The sequence below is a fragment of the Stegostoma tigrinum genome, chromosome 7, assembly GCF_030684315.1.
Source record: "Stegostoma tigrinum isolate sSteTig4 chromosome 7, sSteTig4.hap1, whole genome shotgun sequence".
Classification (NCBI taxonomy): domain Eukaryota; kingdom Metazoa; phylum Chordata; class Chondrichthyes; order Orectolobiformes; family Stegostomatidae; genus Stegostoma; species Stegostoma tigrinum.
This window is the reverse complement of record NC_081360.1, coordinates 19,367,937-19,384,842: the sequence shown is the minus strand read 5'-3', so window position 1 is coordinate 19,384,842 and position 16,906 is coordinate 19,367,937. Positions and strand designations below refer to the sequence as shown.

The window sequence follows — 16,906 nt, the reverse complement described above, 5'->3', positions numbered from 1 at the left end:
GGGAGGTAGGGAGGGGATAGGTCAGTCCGGGGAAGACGGACAGGTCAAGGAGGTGGGATGAGGTTAGTAGGTAGATGGGGGTGCGGCTTGGGGTGGGAGGAAGGGATGGGCGAGAGGAAGAACAGGTTAGGGAGGCAGAGACAGGTTGGACTGGTTTTGGGATGCAGTGGGTGGAGGGGAAGAGCTGGGCTGGTTGTGTGGTGCAGTGGGGGGAGGGGACGAACTGGGCTGGTTTAGGGATGCGGTGGGGGAAGGGGAGATTTTGAAACTGGTGAAGTCCACACTGATACCATTAGGCTGCAGGGTTCCCAGGCGGAATATGAGTTGCTGTTCCTGCAACCTTCGGGTGGCATCATTGTGGCACTGCAGGAGGCCCATGACGGACATGTCATCTAAAGAATGGGAGGGGGAGTGGAAATGGTTTGCGACTGGGAGGTGCAGTTGTTTGTTGCGAACTGAACAGAGGTGTTCTGCAAAGCGGTCCCCAAGCCTCCGCTTGGTTTCCCCAATGTAGAGGAGGCCGCACCGGGTACAGTGGATGCAGTATACCACATTGGCAGATGTGCAGGTGAACCTCTGCTTAATGTGGAATGTCATCTTGGGGCCTGGGATAGGGGTGAGGGAGGAGGTGTGGGGGTAAGTGTAGCATTTCCTGCGGTTGCAGGGGAAGGTGCCGGGTGTGGTGGGGTTGGAGGGCAGTGTGGAGCGAACAAGGGAGTCACGGAGAGAGTGGTCTCTCCGGAAAGCAGACAAGGGTGGGGATGGAAAAATGTCTTGGGTGGTGGAGTCGGATTGTAGATGGCGGAAGTGTCGGAGGATGATGCTTTGTATCCGGAGGTTGGTGGGGTGGTGTGTGAGAACGAGGGGGATCCTCTTTGGGCGGTTGTGGCGGGGGCGGGGTGTGAGGGATGTGTTGCGGGAAATACGGGAGACGCGGTCAAGGGCGTTCTCGATCACTGTGGGGGGAAAGTTGCGGCCCTTAAGAACTTGGACATCTGGGATGTGCAGGAGTGGAATGTCTTATCGTGGGAGCAGATGCGGTGGAGGCGGAGGAATTGGGAATAGGGGATGGAATTTTTGCAGGAGGGTGGGTAGGAGGAGGTGTATTCTAGGTAGCTGTGGGAGTCGGTGGGCTTGAAATGGACATCAGTTACAAGCTGGTTGCCTGAGATGGAGACTGAGAGGTCCAGGAAGGTGAGGGATGTGCTGGAGATGGCCCAGGTGAACTGAAAGTTGGGGTGGAAGGTGTTGGTGAAGTGGATGAACTGTTCGACCTCCTCTGGGGAGCAAGAGGCGGCGCCGATACAGTCATCAATGTACCGGAGGAAGAGGTGGGGTTTGGGGCCTGTGTAGGTGCGGAAGAGGGACTGTTCCACCTAACCTACAAAGAGGCAGGCATAGCTGGGGCCCATGTAGGTGCCCATGGCCACCCCCTTAGTCTGTAGGAAGTGGGAGGAGTCAAAAGAGAAGTTGTTGAGGGTGAGGACGAGTTCGGCTAGGCAGATGAGGGTGTCGGTGGAGGGGGACTGGTCGGGCCTGCGGGACAGGAAGAAGCGGAGGGCCTTGAGGCCATCTGCATGCGGAATGCAGGTGTATAGGGACTGGACGTCCATGGTGAAGATCAGTTCGCAACAAACAACTGCACCTCCCAGTCGCAAACCATTTCCACTCCCCCTCCCATTCTTTAGATGACATGTTCATCATGGGCCTCCTGTAGTGCCACAATGATGCCACCCGAAGGTTGCAGGAACAGCAACTCATATTCCGCCTGGGAACCCTGCAGCCTTATGGTATCAGTGTGGACTTCACCAGTTTCAAAATCTCCCCTTCCCCCATCGCATCCCTAAACCAGCCCAGTTCGTCCCCTCCCCCCACTGCACCACACAACCAGCCCAGCTCTTCCCCTCCACCCACTGCAACCCAAAACCAGTCCAACCTGTCTCTGCCTCCCTAACCTGTTCTTCCTCTCGCCCATCCCTTCCTCCTACCCCAAGCCGCACCCCCATCTACCTACTAACCTCATCTCACCTCCTTGACCTGTCCGTCTTCCCCGGGCTGACCTATCCCCTCCCTACCTCCCACCTATCTTCTTTTCTCTCCATCTTCGGTCCGCCTCCCCCTCTCTCCCTATTTATTCCAGAAGCCTCACCCCATCCCCCTCTCTGATGAAGGGTCTAGGCCCGAAACATCAGCTTTTGTGCTCCTGAGATGCTGCTTGGCCTGCTGTGTTCATCCAGCCTCACATTTTATTATCTTGGATTCTCCAGCATCTGCAGTTCCCATTATCTCTCTCTCAAAACTCAAGTTTTTTTTTGTTTATTTGTAAAATATAAACTCCTTTGACATATTAAAACAAAAAGCTGCATTCCACTCATCAACATTAAACTTGGTGCCAATTTTCCAGAATGGCACTAGCACTTGTTACACAAGGTGAAACTCGTGGACAATAAATGCAATTAACATTTTAGATGGGTCACTGTGCTCTCCCCAATATGTGACACTTTGCAAAAGCCTTCCACAGTCAACAAGCTTGGCTTTTTATCAGTCATAGCTTTTTTGATTCCAGGTTCTAAGAGGCATATATTTACTCCTTTCCTGACTCCCTGTCACTCCTGACAATTGTCCAACATTAATTCACCATGCTAATCTTTACCTCTCCCTCCCCATCCAATACCAATTCGGGTCAGCACTCATTGCCGATTTACATACTGGCACCCTCCACTGCTCCCATAGCATTCTCCATTTCCTTTTGGAGCCATTCTTTTCTCCAGTAGCTGACGGGATGTAATGCTGATCTGAGGCAGAAAGTCTCAAATTAAGGCTGGCCAGACTTTGCAAAACTTACTTGAGATTTTGCCACTCACATTGTTCCATCCCTGGTAACAGCAGATGACCCACGTGAGTGGCACTGTAGGGTGGAGTAAGGAGAGTGAAGGCAGTTGAAAGGTAGGTTCTTTTCCAAGTTCAGGTTTGGGTTGAATCAACCCATCCAAAATTCCAGAAATGAACAAATCCAACTTGTGCATTCCTGATTTTCATCAGTGACTATTCTTTCAGCTCACCTCAGCCCCAAGCTCTGGAATTCCCTCCCTCAATCTCACTCTACTCTTTTAAGATGCTTTTTAAAACAGACCACTTTGAGAAAGCTTTTGGTCACCTGTCGTAATATCTCTACCTGCGCCTGAGCATCACACTTTACTTGCTACTACTTCTTTAACATTTTAAACTATTCAACCGTTTGTAAAGTTGTTGAGAAATGCAGATTACTATTGAACATAGATTCTTTTAGACATTTACTGCTTCATGCAACATTTCAAGGCTTTTAAATAGAGATAACTGAGGTGTGATTTTGAGGGTTGCTTAATAATTAACACAAATGCGATAGGGGAAGTTATTTCACCCATTTATTACAGGTTTATCTAAAAAAAACCTAAAATTCCACTGTAGCAATCAACTGCTTCTTCACTCACTCCATTACATTTCCACTACCCTACTTGAATCACTGTGCAAAGTTTATTTTCTAGGCATCAGTTCTACAGGTGAGAGACTGAACACCTTTTTCCATTTCCTGCTGAAGTGTTTGGTTGAGTGAGATTCACCGTGCTCAGTCCACTCTGGCTTGCAGTGATCTTTCTCATTCAATCTTACATTCTTTATCTCATTAACTGTTCAACTATGTCTCGGGCACTTTCTTGGGAAAATGCTCAGTGTAGGAGGCATAAGTACTTGCCGCAGCTGGAAGTTTCTGGTATCTACGTTGCTGTGCCACGTTTAAAACTGTGCTGCACACTGTGAGACACTGCTAGCCAGGAGATGGCCCTCACACTGTACTATTTGACTGTTAGCAACAAAGACGTGGCCCAGAAGACAGGAAATTCACTCTCTACTCTTTGCAACAGGCACTTGGAAGTATTGGTGAACAAGGCTGGGGGGAGGATGGCAATTTTTTTCCCTGCTGGCTGTCAAGACAGGTCATGCCATCGGAGATAGCCAGCTTAGTTACTGATTTCAACCCGGTTCAGAGTCGTGACCCTGATGGAGCAGGTCACCCAGCAGTGCAAGAGGAAGGTCATGGTCTTCCAAGCTCTGTAATAGTAACTGCTACCACCTCTTCTCTGCTACCTCACACTTGCACGGCCAACACTAACACTCACTCTACTACTGCCCCTCCCCAAGGCTCACAGAACAAAACTTTCACTATTGCAGCATCATGAGCATTCAATGTCCACTCCAACTCATCCTCTCCAACTACTGATCTTTCCTGCCCACTCCATGACCCACTCACTGACTGGGGACAGCTCCTGTTCATGCATCACTGTTGACTGCTCCTCCATTATATTTAACTCCTCCTTTGTAGCATTGCAGGAAAAACTGGGTGCCTTCACAGCACCCCCACTGATCTATGCGTAATCACCAAAGTGGTTGCACTTAACCTGCAGGACTGACCATGTCCACTCCACTGCTTTTGAATAGGATGATTGACTGCGGTAGCTCCCCTAACCCTCTCCCCACCGGCCAACTGTGGCAGACTGCCTCCCCCACCCACCCAACTGACAATGGCAGTTCCCTGACCAACTGTAGTCCTCCTTCGCCACACTCAGGACTGATTCCCCCCTTCAGTTTTCGCATACAGTCATTTGCTTGAAGCATGTTTACCATTGTAAATGCTGTCACATGCTGTGGTTCTGACACTGACTTAGCACTGTGACATACAACGTGCTCATCACCTTGACTGATTAGAGCTCAACATCGTGACAAGCTGCCTGCTCTCCGTCTGCCTGCTTCACATTGCTTTTTACTTGGAACATGCCAGCTTCTGTGCTAAGTACAGAGCAAAAAGAGGGAAGAAATTAAGCTGAGAGCCACAAGATGCATGCTGTGTACATGCATGAGATGCTTGTATTTCCTGCATTGTAAGTGACTAGGCAGGAGCATGCAAGTCCCTAAGCTTCAAAGTAAAGTGCTAACAGCTGAAGTGGTGTAAGCACAAGATGGACAGCAGGCATCCTGTGGGGAGGTTGGTGGCTTGCCAATGCCAATGCCAACAATTCTGGACCTGAAATGTTAACTCTGTTTTTTCCTTCACAGATGCTGCCAAACCTGGTGAGCTTTTCCAGCAACTTTGTTTTTGTTCCATTGCTAACAAAGATAGTCACTGTTCAATACTGAGATTCTAAAATCACCATTTAAAGCTTAAGGAGAAAATTGGAGACCATTTTCTTAGCATCGAGATTCTGATCATTAAAATGTTTCCTCAGTAGCTTCCCCATCTTTCTCACAATTACTAACATCATAGAAGGGAGGAGAAAAATTCTGCCTCACCTCACCACCGCTGTTCAGTTCAGGTCAGTAGCATTTTCATACTGATTGCCATTGTGTGTAACCCAGGGAGCGCCCACGCAGCCAAAGTTTTTCCTGTTTTCTCTCACAGCTCAGTCGTTGCAGGCCATGCATTAGTTTTGTAATTTTGACCTACCCCACAGGATGAAAAATCATTGGGATCCTTGTTTTTTTTAAGATTTAGTTTATCACGTTCTTCAGCTCCTGTCCTTAGTTGTTAGATTGTGCTCATGAGGGTTGAAATAAAAGACTTACCAGGGTGTCAGGGCTTCCCTGTGACATGAAGGAGCGAGCCTGGCTTTTGGGGACCACTGCTTTCACTATTGGAACCATGTCGCTGATTCCCTTCGGAGAAATAAAAGGTAACGAAAATCCATTAAACTCGTTGTTTCTTCAGAGAATTAATTAATGAGTGATAACTCTCAGGATACTTTTTTTTAAAAAACAAAGCCCTCAGGGACAAGCGATACTGAGGCATGTTAAAAATCACAGTCTGAAATATAAATCCTTTATGACAATTTCTAATCAAACTCCTCTGTTGGGTTTGTTAATGGATTTACTGAAATTGCCTTACAAATGGCACAGCATTTGACATTAATGGGTTAAAGATGACCAGTATGGTTTCCAGGTTCTTATCTGTCTCCAACTGTCAGAATTCAGACTCAACAAATGATACATTCAAATTATATAAACATCCTATATTGTGCATAAAAATGATCTTCTTTGTGAGCATTATCATGGAACTAGCTCGAAACCTTTTATGTATCATCAAAGCTGAAAGGCAAAAATAAACCTACCAAAATTACCTATATAGATAACAGCATGAGACAATTGATAAAGCTTCCAACATTTACCTCCACAAAGAAGGACTTGAGCTCAGTTAGGTGCTGGAAGATATTCAGTGGGCAATTGTCCATTTTAGCCTGTCGCTTCAAAGCTTCATCAGCCGACAACCTGCATGGATGTGGCTCCTAACAGATGGTGACAACAGATTAGATAATGCTTAGCACAACAAACTGAACACATTTGCTCCTAAAGCCATGTCATAGTGCTAAAAAGGAACTCAATTCATTCTGATTATTTTCCTTAGCTTTTTAACCAGAACAAAGTGCTCCTGTTCAGAAAGAGAAGACAGTGCCAATATGTATGTGGCCTCTCATGCAGCAATACTTTTATTGCTGCACACATTAATTATAACAGAATGACTAATGTAACAGTGCTTTGGCTGCTTCTGCTTACTGCGATTTCAAATGACATTCCAGATTGATTTCTAAGTTTGTGAAATATCTATGCTTCTTACGAAAAGTCTGTGGAGTACTGGTGTCCAAGTTTAAAAATATTGCATTAAAAATTAAGGCCACTTGTAGTTGGGTTCTGAAATACTTGGTTGAAGGTAGGCATTCTATCTTTCCCATGCTTAAAGCTCGTGCTCCATCATTATTACAGCATCTGAATGACCATAAGACGCTCAGTGGTTAGCACTGCTACCTCACAGCGCCAGGGACCCTGGTTTGATTCCACATTCGGGCAGCTGTCTGTGTGGCGTTTGCATGCTCTCCCTGTGCCTGTGAGAGTTTCCTCTGGATGCTCGTTTCCTCCCATAATCCAAAGCTGTGCAGGTTAGGTGGACTGGCCATGCTAAATTGCCCATAGTGCCCAGGGGCGTGCAGGCTAGGTATGTTAGCCATGGGATATTCAGAGTTACAGGGATAGGGCAGGCGTGGGTCTTGGTGCTCTTCAGAAGGCTGGTATGGACTTGTTAGGCCAAATAGATTGCTTCCACACTGTAGGGCTTCTATTCTATTCTAGGACAGTGGCCACAGTTTGAATCTGAACCAGACTAGCTGCAAGCTCTGCATCAACACTTAAAATACATGGGGTCCACAGGCAGATTTGTCTCTGAAAGTCTCTAAAACACCCGGAAAAATGTAATCACTGGGGAAACCAACTGGATAAAAGTTGTGCCCAGTGAACAGACTGGGTACAATGTGTGAGCAGCTGCTGCTCCAGAGGTTGGCTCTCTTTCAAGAGTCTATCTGCAGCAAATACAGGAACAGAAAAACAGCTTAGACGGGAGCAGCATACAAGGAAGCAGCAGCCGTGAGTAAGGCTGCTGGGACAGAGGACATGGGACACCAAGGCCAGAAGTAGCAAGGCCATAAGCTGTAGGAGGCAAGGAAACAAAGCTGGATGACTGAGCAAAGGTGGGGCAGCAAAGGAAGAGAGGGACCTGAGGGGAGGGGGAGAAGAAAGAAAATCAACAAAGTGGGAAGAGTGGCACTATAGAGGAGAGGGGCAGCAAAGGGAAGGAAAGCTTCAAAAGTGGAAAAGGACTGCAAAGAGGTGTGAGGATCTGTGAGAAGCGTTGAGCAGATGATCCATTTTGGTCTCTACTTAGGTCTTTAGCCATGATGTAGAGGTGCCAGTGTTGGACTGAGATGGAAAAAAGACAGAAGTTACACGACACCAGGTTATAGTCCAACAGGCTTATTTGAAATTACAAGCTTTCAGAGCATAGCCCCTATGGGCTTTGACAACATTCTAGCAATAATACTGAAGTCATCTACCCCAGAACTAGCCACAGCCATAGCTGAGCTTTTCTGATACAAAACTGCCACCTACCTGACAATGTGGAAAATTGCTGAGATATTCGTGTCCTGTGCACAAAGACAGAACAAATCTCGTACCTCCTCAAGCAATAAATGATAGCTTAGTCAGTGCCACCCACATTCCATAAGAATAAAAAAGAAAAAAAGAGCAGTTTTAAACTTTTAATGAACAGAATACTCAGCTAACTAGAAAGGTGGAAGTCTTGAGGTTGCTGATGAAATGAATTCTTTGCAAATTAATATGGAACTGCTAGAAGGTCAAGAGAAAATGCAATTGATGTGATCATACTGAACACTGTGCAAATTGGATAATGTAATACTAAATTATTTTATTTCATAAGTACATGCATTTTTGCATGACTTCAGCTGAAAGAGTCTTCTCTACTAAGAGGTATTTGTGAGGCAGTGACTGTGTTAGAGACAAACTTGCAAACAGTTAACTTTGACCTCACCAGTCCATGGAAACAACGATGAGAATTATAGTTTTTTGTGCATAGCAGTGTGCACCATTACATTTCGAAAGTAGTTGTTAACTTATGCTTGCTAGTTTAAATATTGTAAGGTCTAGGAAATTGATGTTTTGCTGATGTATTGTGGCATTAGGCTTCATGGCGTAGTGACGAACATAAGGGCATTCTTCTAATTTTGCTCCCGTGTGAGTTCAAATGTTCCGTATATCAACAAAAAATGCAAACGGCAACGTTACTGAGAGCACATCACCGAATAAAGGAGGGCTTGCAGGAATTGAAAAGGAACCCCAAATATGAACATGTGTTTCCTTGAGAAAATCTCAAGAAAAGAGCTAATACTAAAACATTTTAACTCCTGCACTGCATCCTATTCTGGCTCAAAGTTCAGCTTCCAATACCATATGCACTGCATCAGGAAGAATCCCCAAATCTGTAACATGGCTTGGCTTAATTTTGCCCTGCCTCAGCCATATGCTAAAACTCTTATCCTTGTTTTTGTTACCTCCACAATTCTGATGAGCTTCTAACAGATGAAGTTGAACTCTGCTGTTCTCAAATCTAAACTTGGACCATGGTTCCTTTACCTACCAAGTGTTCTGACCTATAAATGGCTCCTGCAACATTTCATCCATAAAATTTTTACACCTAGGTTCGAATCTCTTCAAGGCCTTGCCTCTCTCCAACTTCAACCTCATCCTGTTCTTTCATTCTCCGCCAACTCAAAATCAGTCAGCACAAGCCACTTGAGACCCTGCTTTTTTTTGGTGGCCATGCCTTGAGCTACACAAGCTCTTTAACATGGAAATTACCTCCCTACACCTCTGCATCTCTCCCTCTAAGACCGTTGTTAAAACACATCTCTATGACAAAGCTTTTGGTCACCCCAATTTAGATCCAGTTCTTTGGCTCAGTGTAAATATTTGACAGATTATGCTCTTCTGAAATGCTTTAGATCACTAGCCTATGTTAGACATGCTTTATAAATGCAAGTTGCTGTTGCAACATTGTGGAATGATAAAACAGTACCTTGAGGAGCTGACAGGGAGTCTGCCCAAAATTACTGATCATCCCTTCCAGTGCTTTTCGTTCTTTCTCATCAGCGACTGCATCTAGGTCAACAGCTCCTGTAAAACATCACAATAACATTTGCACCTGTTACATTTGTCGCACCTTCTTCCCCCGACAAAACATACTCTTATGAGAAGAAACAATGTGACCCAAAAGAAATTATAATACAAGGTGCCCAGTCAGAAAAGCTGGTAAGTTCAAGACATAGCCAATTCACTGACATTGTTAGTTACCTTCATATGTGCAGTAATAGAAAACATTTAGTGCTTCGGCTGCATCTGGTCCCCTTTGCTTATATCCAAATATCAGATCAATCCACTCGTGAAGATGGGCAGACACATAGTCAGACTCCTGCAGGAATGAGGAAAAGGCACCCTTAATAGCAGGTCACTTAAATCCCTTTTTCATTGAAGCCTTATTTTGAAAGAGTGAGACGTCATGAGGAAAATCAATGGAATTTTCTCATTTGGTTGTCACCACTTGCCAACAAATCGTATTCGCTCTACGTGATGGCCACAAAAATAGGTAGTGCTATTACAGTAATCAAGATACATGATGTGAATGGTTCTTTTGTTTGACAACTTTCTGCCAGGTGTTTCTAGCTCCACTTTAACCAGCAGTTTACATTTAGACAGCAACTGGTGCTCATTACAGATTGTAATCCCACTTCACTCAGAGGAGATTAAAAAGTCCTCAATTGTTTATGAGGCAATCTGACATGAAATCAAGTCCTGGATTTGAAGAAACATACTGCAACTAAAACCAGATAATGCTTGGAATACGCAACAAGTCTTGCAGTATTAGTGGAAAGATAAAAAGAGAGATAACATTTCATATCAATGATCTTTCAGGGACTAGAAATCCTAAACTTCAGTGCTTCCACAGTTCCTTTCTGTTTTATTGAGCAGCTTCTGTTTTCTTACTTTATGCATCTTTGACCTTGCATTCAGTGCACTTAAATGAGGTGCAAACCAGCAAATAAGGACATCCATTGCTGCACAACCAAGTGGAAACTATATGTTGTTGTAACCGGCAACTTTGAAACTAATGTTAATCAGTTTAACTAAATCGAACTAACTGGGCCAGTTCAGATGGCAGCCTATTCTAAGCATAGTCCCTGAAAATATAGCATAAATATGTTACAGGAAAGTTAAAAATTAAAGATTTGAATATTGCATATATTTATCATGCAGCAAAACATATAGACTGCAGTGCAGCCCTCACCAGGGCCTTCCTGTGCTTGTAGATGAAGTCCTCAGGTGATGTGGCCCATCTCGGAAGTATCACGTCATTAACCCGCTCCTTGGAAATTTGTAAACGTCCCAGATCCAGCTCTTTAATAGTTCAGAAATATTTGTGTTAGTCCAAGCTATCAGTGCCTGTTGGCAAGACACCTCAAAATAAGATTGTGCCTTTGGGAGATGCACTTGGGGGGGCTGGTTAGCGACGCAGAGTGATGCCAACAGTTTGGATTCAATTCCTGCACGAGCTGAGGTCACCATAAAGGATTCTCCTTCTCAGCCTCTTGCCTTGACCAAGACGTGGTCACCCTCAGGTAAAACACTACCAGACATCTCTCTCTCTCTCTCTAGTGGGAGAGCAGCCCTATGGTCCTGTGGGACAATGGCAACTTTACTTCACAAGTATGTTACTTTACAAAGTACTTCATTTGATTTGTGCATTCCAGCAATGCATCAAAAAGTCCATAATAACATAAATTTCTAAGATTAGAGACCTGTGAAAAGCAATGGGTTATTGCATTGAGTAAACTGTGGCAGATTCATACAAGCTTATGCTAATCAGGGCATATTTGAGCCCACCATATACTGTGCATTTTTAACTATATGTCTTTAGGCAGAGAGGGATAAACAACAGATTAGAATCTGACTTCTCTAGAAATTTAGCAGTATTCTTTAAATTCAATAATTGTTCATTGCCTGAAAAAAAACGTTACAGGGCTAAACACTATTGACAGCTTACTGAGCTAAGCAGGAAATATTCATCTTTTAACTGAAGCACATATGACATAAGAAGCGTGTTTGCATCTGCTCAACATCTCTAAATAACAATCAGAAGCAGTGTTAGAGGCAGAACCCTCCTCCAGTACCAGCTCAGCTGAAATACTTACGGTTCTGATTTTCCAGAAATTCTGGAAAGTAGAAGAATTCAGGAATGAGTTCTTTCACATCATTGGGATTCTCCATGAGAGCCTGCCATGTGGCAGGAATGGAATGGAATTGGCGATCTGCACAATCGAATCTTGAAGATGAAACAGCACAAAATGGAATAAATGGACGTTAGAAAGTTTACAGTTCACTAAATTCCATATAATACTCCAACACAGAAACAGGGCATTTGACTCAAAGGGTTATTATTCACACCCATCTCTTCCAATCTCTTCTCTTCTAAATCTATCGGCATATATTTCTATCCCTTTCTTTTTCATGTGTTCACCTGCCTTTCCCTTAAACACTCCCGCAGCAGTGATTTCAACCATTCCTACAACGTAAATTGAAGTCAGTCTATTATCTCACAAATTGACCATCCATCTTGCAGGTTGGATTGTCAACTCTAAGGTTATCAATTTTTGGAAGAAATGGTGAAGATTATTCCCTGGATGCGACTGTGAATAATGGGAGAGAACAAATCAAGAAAAATTAAATTATTTCCTTAAATGATAATAGTTAACAAGATATTGAAGACAGGACTACAAAGGTTGCTTGACTGACGGGCAACCATCATCCATGTCGCAATCCAAGGGCATTGAGCCCTGAAAACAAGGCACCAATGCTGGAAGTGTGGGGCTGGGGTAGTCGAGGTCATGTGGTAAGACCTCTGCATCCAACCACAGTTGACAACCATTATAACAGTCAGAGGACAGATGGCAAACCATGACACTCCTGTTATTCATCAACAGCCATGTTTAAAGAGCACTGAAAGTATGGAAATTCAAAAACGTCAACAGAAAACCAGCCACCGTGGAGACATAGTTCAACACTTTGGGTATGGTTCTTTGTCAGACTGACTAATTAGCTATTTACACCACTTTCACCTTTCTCTCCCACCAAGGAAGACAGGTTGAAAAATTAAATGTGAATTTACAACATCTTTCAGCCTGCGCCCAGCAAGTAGAGACTGCCTCGTCAGGGAACTGCTGTCGGTTTTCTTCCCCCCGTTGTCCTAATGTCACTAGCGCCCAGCAGTAGTCCTTCAGCATTTACAAAATTATTGTAGCCAAAGAAGCGTAAAATCCAAAATAATGCCAAGCATGCAGTTGCCAATATCTGATAGTGTTATGACAACTAGCGCCATGAAAGATCCTCCAAACACCTCAAAGTAAAGCCATTAGAACAACCCTTTCCCCACATATTAAATAATGCACTAAGCCAAAATCCCAAGATAACAGAGACCACAATGAAATCACCAAAACCATTGCTCTGGAACATCTTCCACCTTAAAAGATATTTGAAACCACTGCTTCCACACCAACTCGAATTAGACCAGCCATTTTTTGGAATGCTGGTAATACTAGTCAGGCCAGCACTTACTGCTGATCTAAGTCTGCCCTGGAGAATGTGGTGGTGATTTGCTTTATGAACCAGTGCCATCGATGTAATGAGATGTGGTCACTATATTATTATTGCATTAATGTTGATAATTAAATAGTACAGGCATTTTAAGGAGCATCACCTGCCACTTTGTAGCTGGATGTGCAAAGTAGTGAAGGGCTCAACCCGAATCATGTAGTGCATGACACCAGCTGCATTGGAGTAGTGAGTTCCATAGTGGAATTTGTCAACCGTCCCTGTCGGGTCCTCAAAATTATCAAACCTGTAAGACAAAGAGAATGTTAGAGGTCAGTGTTTTGTGGGAGCTTCAAAACAAAACAAACTGCCTTATCGGGTAGTAAAGCGTGAAGCTGGATGAACACAGCAGGCCAAGCAGCATCTCAGGAGCACAAAAGCTGACGTTTCGGGCCTAGAACCTTCATCAGAGAGGGGGATGGGGTGAGGGTTCTGGAATAAATAGGGAGAGAGGGGGAGGTGGAACGAAGATGGAGAGAAAAGAAGATAGGTGGAGAGGAGAGTATAGGTGGGGAGGTAGGGAGGGGATAGTTCAGTCCAGGGAAGACGGACAGGTCAAGGAGTGGGGTTGAGGTTAGTAGGTAGGAAATGGAGGTGCGGCTTGGAGTGGGAGGAAGGGATGGGTGAGTGGAAGAACAGGTTAGGGAGGCAGAGACAGGCTAGGCTGGTTTTGGGATGCAGTGGGGGGAGGGGAAGAGCTGGGCTGGTTGTGTGGTGCAGTGGGGGGAGGGGACAAACTGGGCTGGTTTTGGGATGCGGTGGGGAAGGGGAGATTTTGAAGCTGGTGAAGTCCACATTGACACCATTGGGCTGCAGGGTTCCCAAGCGGAATATGAGTTGCTGTTCCTGCAACCTTCGGGTGGCATCACTGTGGCACTGCAGGAGGCCCATGATGGACATGTCATCTAAAGAATGGGAGGGGGAGTGGAAATGGTTCACGACTGGGAGGTGCAATTGTTTATTGCGAACCGAGTGGAGGCGTTCTGCAAAGCGGTCCCCAAGCCTCCGCTTGGTTTCCCCAATGTAGAGGTAGCCACACTGGGTACAATGGATACAGTATATCACATTGGCAGATGTGCAGGTGAACATCTGCTTAATATGGAAAGTCATCTTGGGGCCTGGGATAGGGGTGAGGGAGGTGGTGTGGGGGCAAGTGTAGCATTTCCTGCGGTTGCAGGGGAAGGTGCCGGGTGTGGTAGGGTTGGAGGGCAGTGTGGAGTGAGCAAGGGAGTCACGGAGAGAGTGGTCTCTCCGGAAAGCAGACAAGGGTGGGGATGGAAAAATGTCTTGGGTGGTGGGGTCGGATTGTAGATGGCGGAAGGGTCGGAGGATGATGCTTTGTATCCGGAGGTTGGTGGGGTGGTGTGTGAGAACGAGGGGGATCCTCTTTCTGCTGTGTTCATCCAGCTTCACACTTTATTATCTTGGATTCTCCAGCATCTGCAGTTCCCATTATCACATGCCTTATCGGGTAAATGTTTACAAAATGAGATCAAATAATGATACTGTCCAGCAAGACAGGCAACATAATGGAGTTTGTCTCTGAATACATCTTTGATCTGTCATAATGTGTGTGAATACTGGAGTGTAAAAATGGTAATCTGGCAAACGTCAGCATCAGACTAGACTAACTTAGACTGGTGCCACTTAAGTTAAATTCAAAAATTGCTCAGTGAATACACATGAAGATCAGTGAACCAAACGCATCATTTATCAAAATTTAGTTTGAATGGAAATCTATTTTATGTTCCAGGTCCAATTTCTCAAATACTTAAAGAGCCTTGTATGGCTCCAAGTACATAATAAGCAATGAGCTGCTTTTTGAAGCCAATGCACAGCTGCGATGTGGAAAACACAGCAGTCAAGTTACCCACAGCGATTTCCCAGAGCAATGACGTGATAATGACCAGCTAATCTGTTTTTAAGTAAGTTGTTAAGGGATAAAGGTTGGTCTGCACATCAGAGGAGCCACTCCCTGGATAATCTATTAATAGACCCAAAGGGAATGGAAAGAGGAGACAGTATATTTTGATGTTTAATTAACTGTCAGTACTTTTTCCTCTTAAAAAGACTGGTCTTCACCTCCTTTCAGAATCAATCTAATGTGTATTAAAGTGAGCAGACAATCTATGCAGCTCCTGCCAATAATTTGGGGGAGCTCAGTATTAGCAAGGGACAGTTCTGCAGGTTCATCTTTGGCACCAGGTAAGTTCCATTAGAAAGAAAAACATGCAAGGAAAAACAGTAATGATTTTAGTTCGGAAGCAGCAACACTCACTTTTCCCGAACAGCTTTGGCATTCTTTTCATTGGCAACTCCAATAGGTTTGGAGAGATCCCTGAAAACCTCAGGGTTGTTCAAATCCAGCTCCTCTGAAGTGTAATCACTAAGAATCCAAGGAAACTGAAATCAAGAAAAGGGGTCTGTCAAATGTCTGAGAGATGACCAGACTTCCACCTTGTTGCCCTTTAAAAAATTTATATTTCAAAATGTAACACCTAATCCAAGAACAGTGAAGCATCAATAGTCAGAAGTCATACATTAAGATAGACATGCACAAGATACAGGAAATTGGAAAGTCAAAAGTGTTACAGAATTTCTTTCGATCTGATTTACATGGTGTTTTCTTAGATTTAGTAGAACTATACATGATTATATTGAAACCAGTACTTCCACTTCTTGTGCAAGCTATTTCCCAAAGACAACTCATTTATTGACAAAAGTAATGTGTTCTCTAGGTAACACACTGCCCTATGGGATAGTGAATAGAAACATCTGGAACATCAAAATGCAATGGCACTAGAGTTGCACCAACCCAGAACTATGCAATTCAGAAGTTTATCTGAATTTAAAACAATTTGGATTTGACAACTAGATGCAAATCTTCACAGCAATGCCAGCATATGAGCCAGATTGAAAACCTCTCCCAGAGATAAACACAGTATGCTAACACAATGCTTCTCAATTTTACTTTGGTAGACCAGAGCACTGAGGGAGATCTTGCGGTGCAGTGTCCCTGCTTCTGAGCCAGAAGTTCCAAGTTCAAGTCCAAAACTTGATGTTCAAGGAAGATGGCTGTGTTATAACTGCAATCAGACAGATTATCAAGTTGAAAGCCTTCTAAAATACTCCTATTAGGAGGTGGTAAGACCAAGAAAGATTGAGTCAATCAGAACATACACAGGACAACAGCAAACCACTGTTTCCCTTTCCAAACATAACCACAGACCAATACTTGGAAATCAGGGTGTTGTACATGGAGACAGAAATGGGCAATATTAAGGGAAAATGATGAGAAGACCCTAGTAAAAAGGTCAGAGATTGATTTGGGAAGGAGCCATGTCATCTAACTGGGCTATTACAAGCATCGAACCTGTTAGGGGCAATCTCTGACACGGGGCTAAATGTCAATCTGAAGGCACTGAACTAGTGGTCTTCTTTGGCAGCATGGAGGTTCATTGATACACACACTTTAGTAACGGTCACAGGCTACCTGCACTGCTCAGCATAAAACGTACAGAAGTCAGTCAGTCAACAGCTTGTTACACTTACATGTTGCATTTGAAAAAAAAATTATCCCACATACCACTGGATACTGAGCAAGATCATTGTAGGTCCTTCCTGCAATAGAGTTTAGTTGTATGAGGTATTCGAAGTTTGAAATTTCTCGGTTGACCCATTTCTGAAGGTTAAAATAAAACAAACACCAGTGAGATTTCCTTCTCCATTTAGCCCCACTACCTTGCAATAAATGTGCAGGATAATAAAATATCAATAGAAGATTCAGAGACAGCAGGAACACACAGGATGAAAATTAAGCAGGACTCACCCTCAG

General features: G+C 44.2%; 1 protein-coding gene across 11 annotated transcripts in view; it reads right to left on the bottom strand.

Annotated features, from left to right (window-relative positions):
* Positions 1 to 16,906, bottom strand: part of nbeal1 (neurobeachin-like 1) — a 214,191-nt gene that overhangs the window by 14,729 nt on the left and 182,556 nt on the right. For all 11 annotated transcript variants that reach the window (XM_048533953.2, XM_059647081.1, XM_048533951.2 and 8 more), the window contains 9 exons: positions 16,658 to 16,753; positions 15,350 to 15,474; positions 13,178 to 13,318; positions 11,616 to 11,746; positions 10,712 to 10,821; positions 9,721 to 9,838; positions 9,446 to 9,543; positions 6,195 to 6,311; positions 5,596 to 5,685 (listed from right to left, as the gene is read on the bottom strand). In XM_048533953.2, coding sequence (XP_048389910.2) covers positions 5,596 to 5,685; positions 6,195 to 6,311; positions 9,446 to 9,543; positions 9,721 to 9,838; positions 10,712 to 10,821; positions 11,616 to 11,746; positions 13,178 to 13,318; positions 15,350 to 15,474; positions 16,658 to 16,753 — 1,026 coding nt within the window. The remainder of the gene's footprint in view (positions 1 to 5,595; positions 5,686 to 6,194; positions 6,312 to 9,445; positions 9,544 to 9,720; positions 9,839 to 10,711; positions 10,822 to 11,615; positions 11,747 to 13,177; positions 13,319 to 15,349; positions 15,475 to 16,657; positions 16,754 to 16,906) is intronic.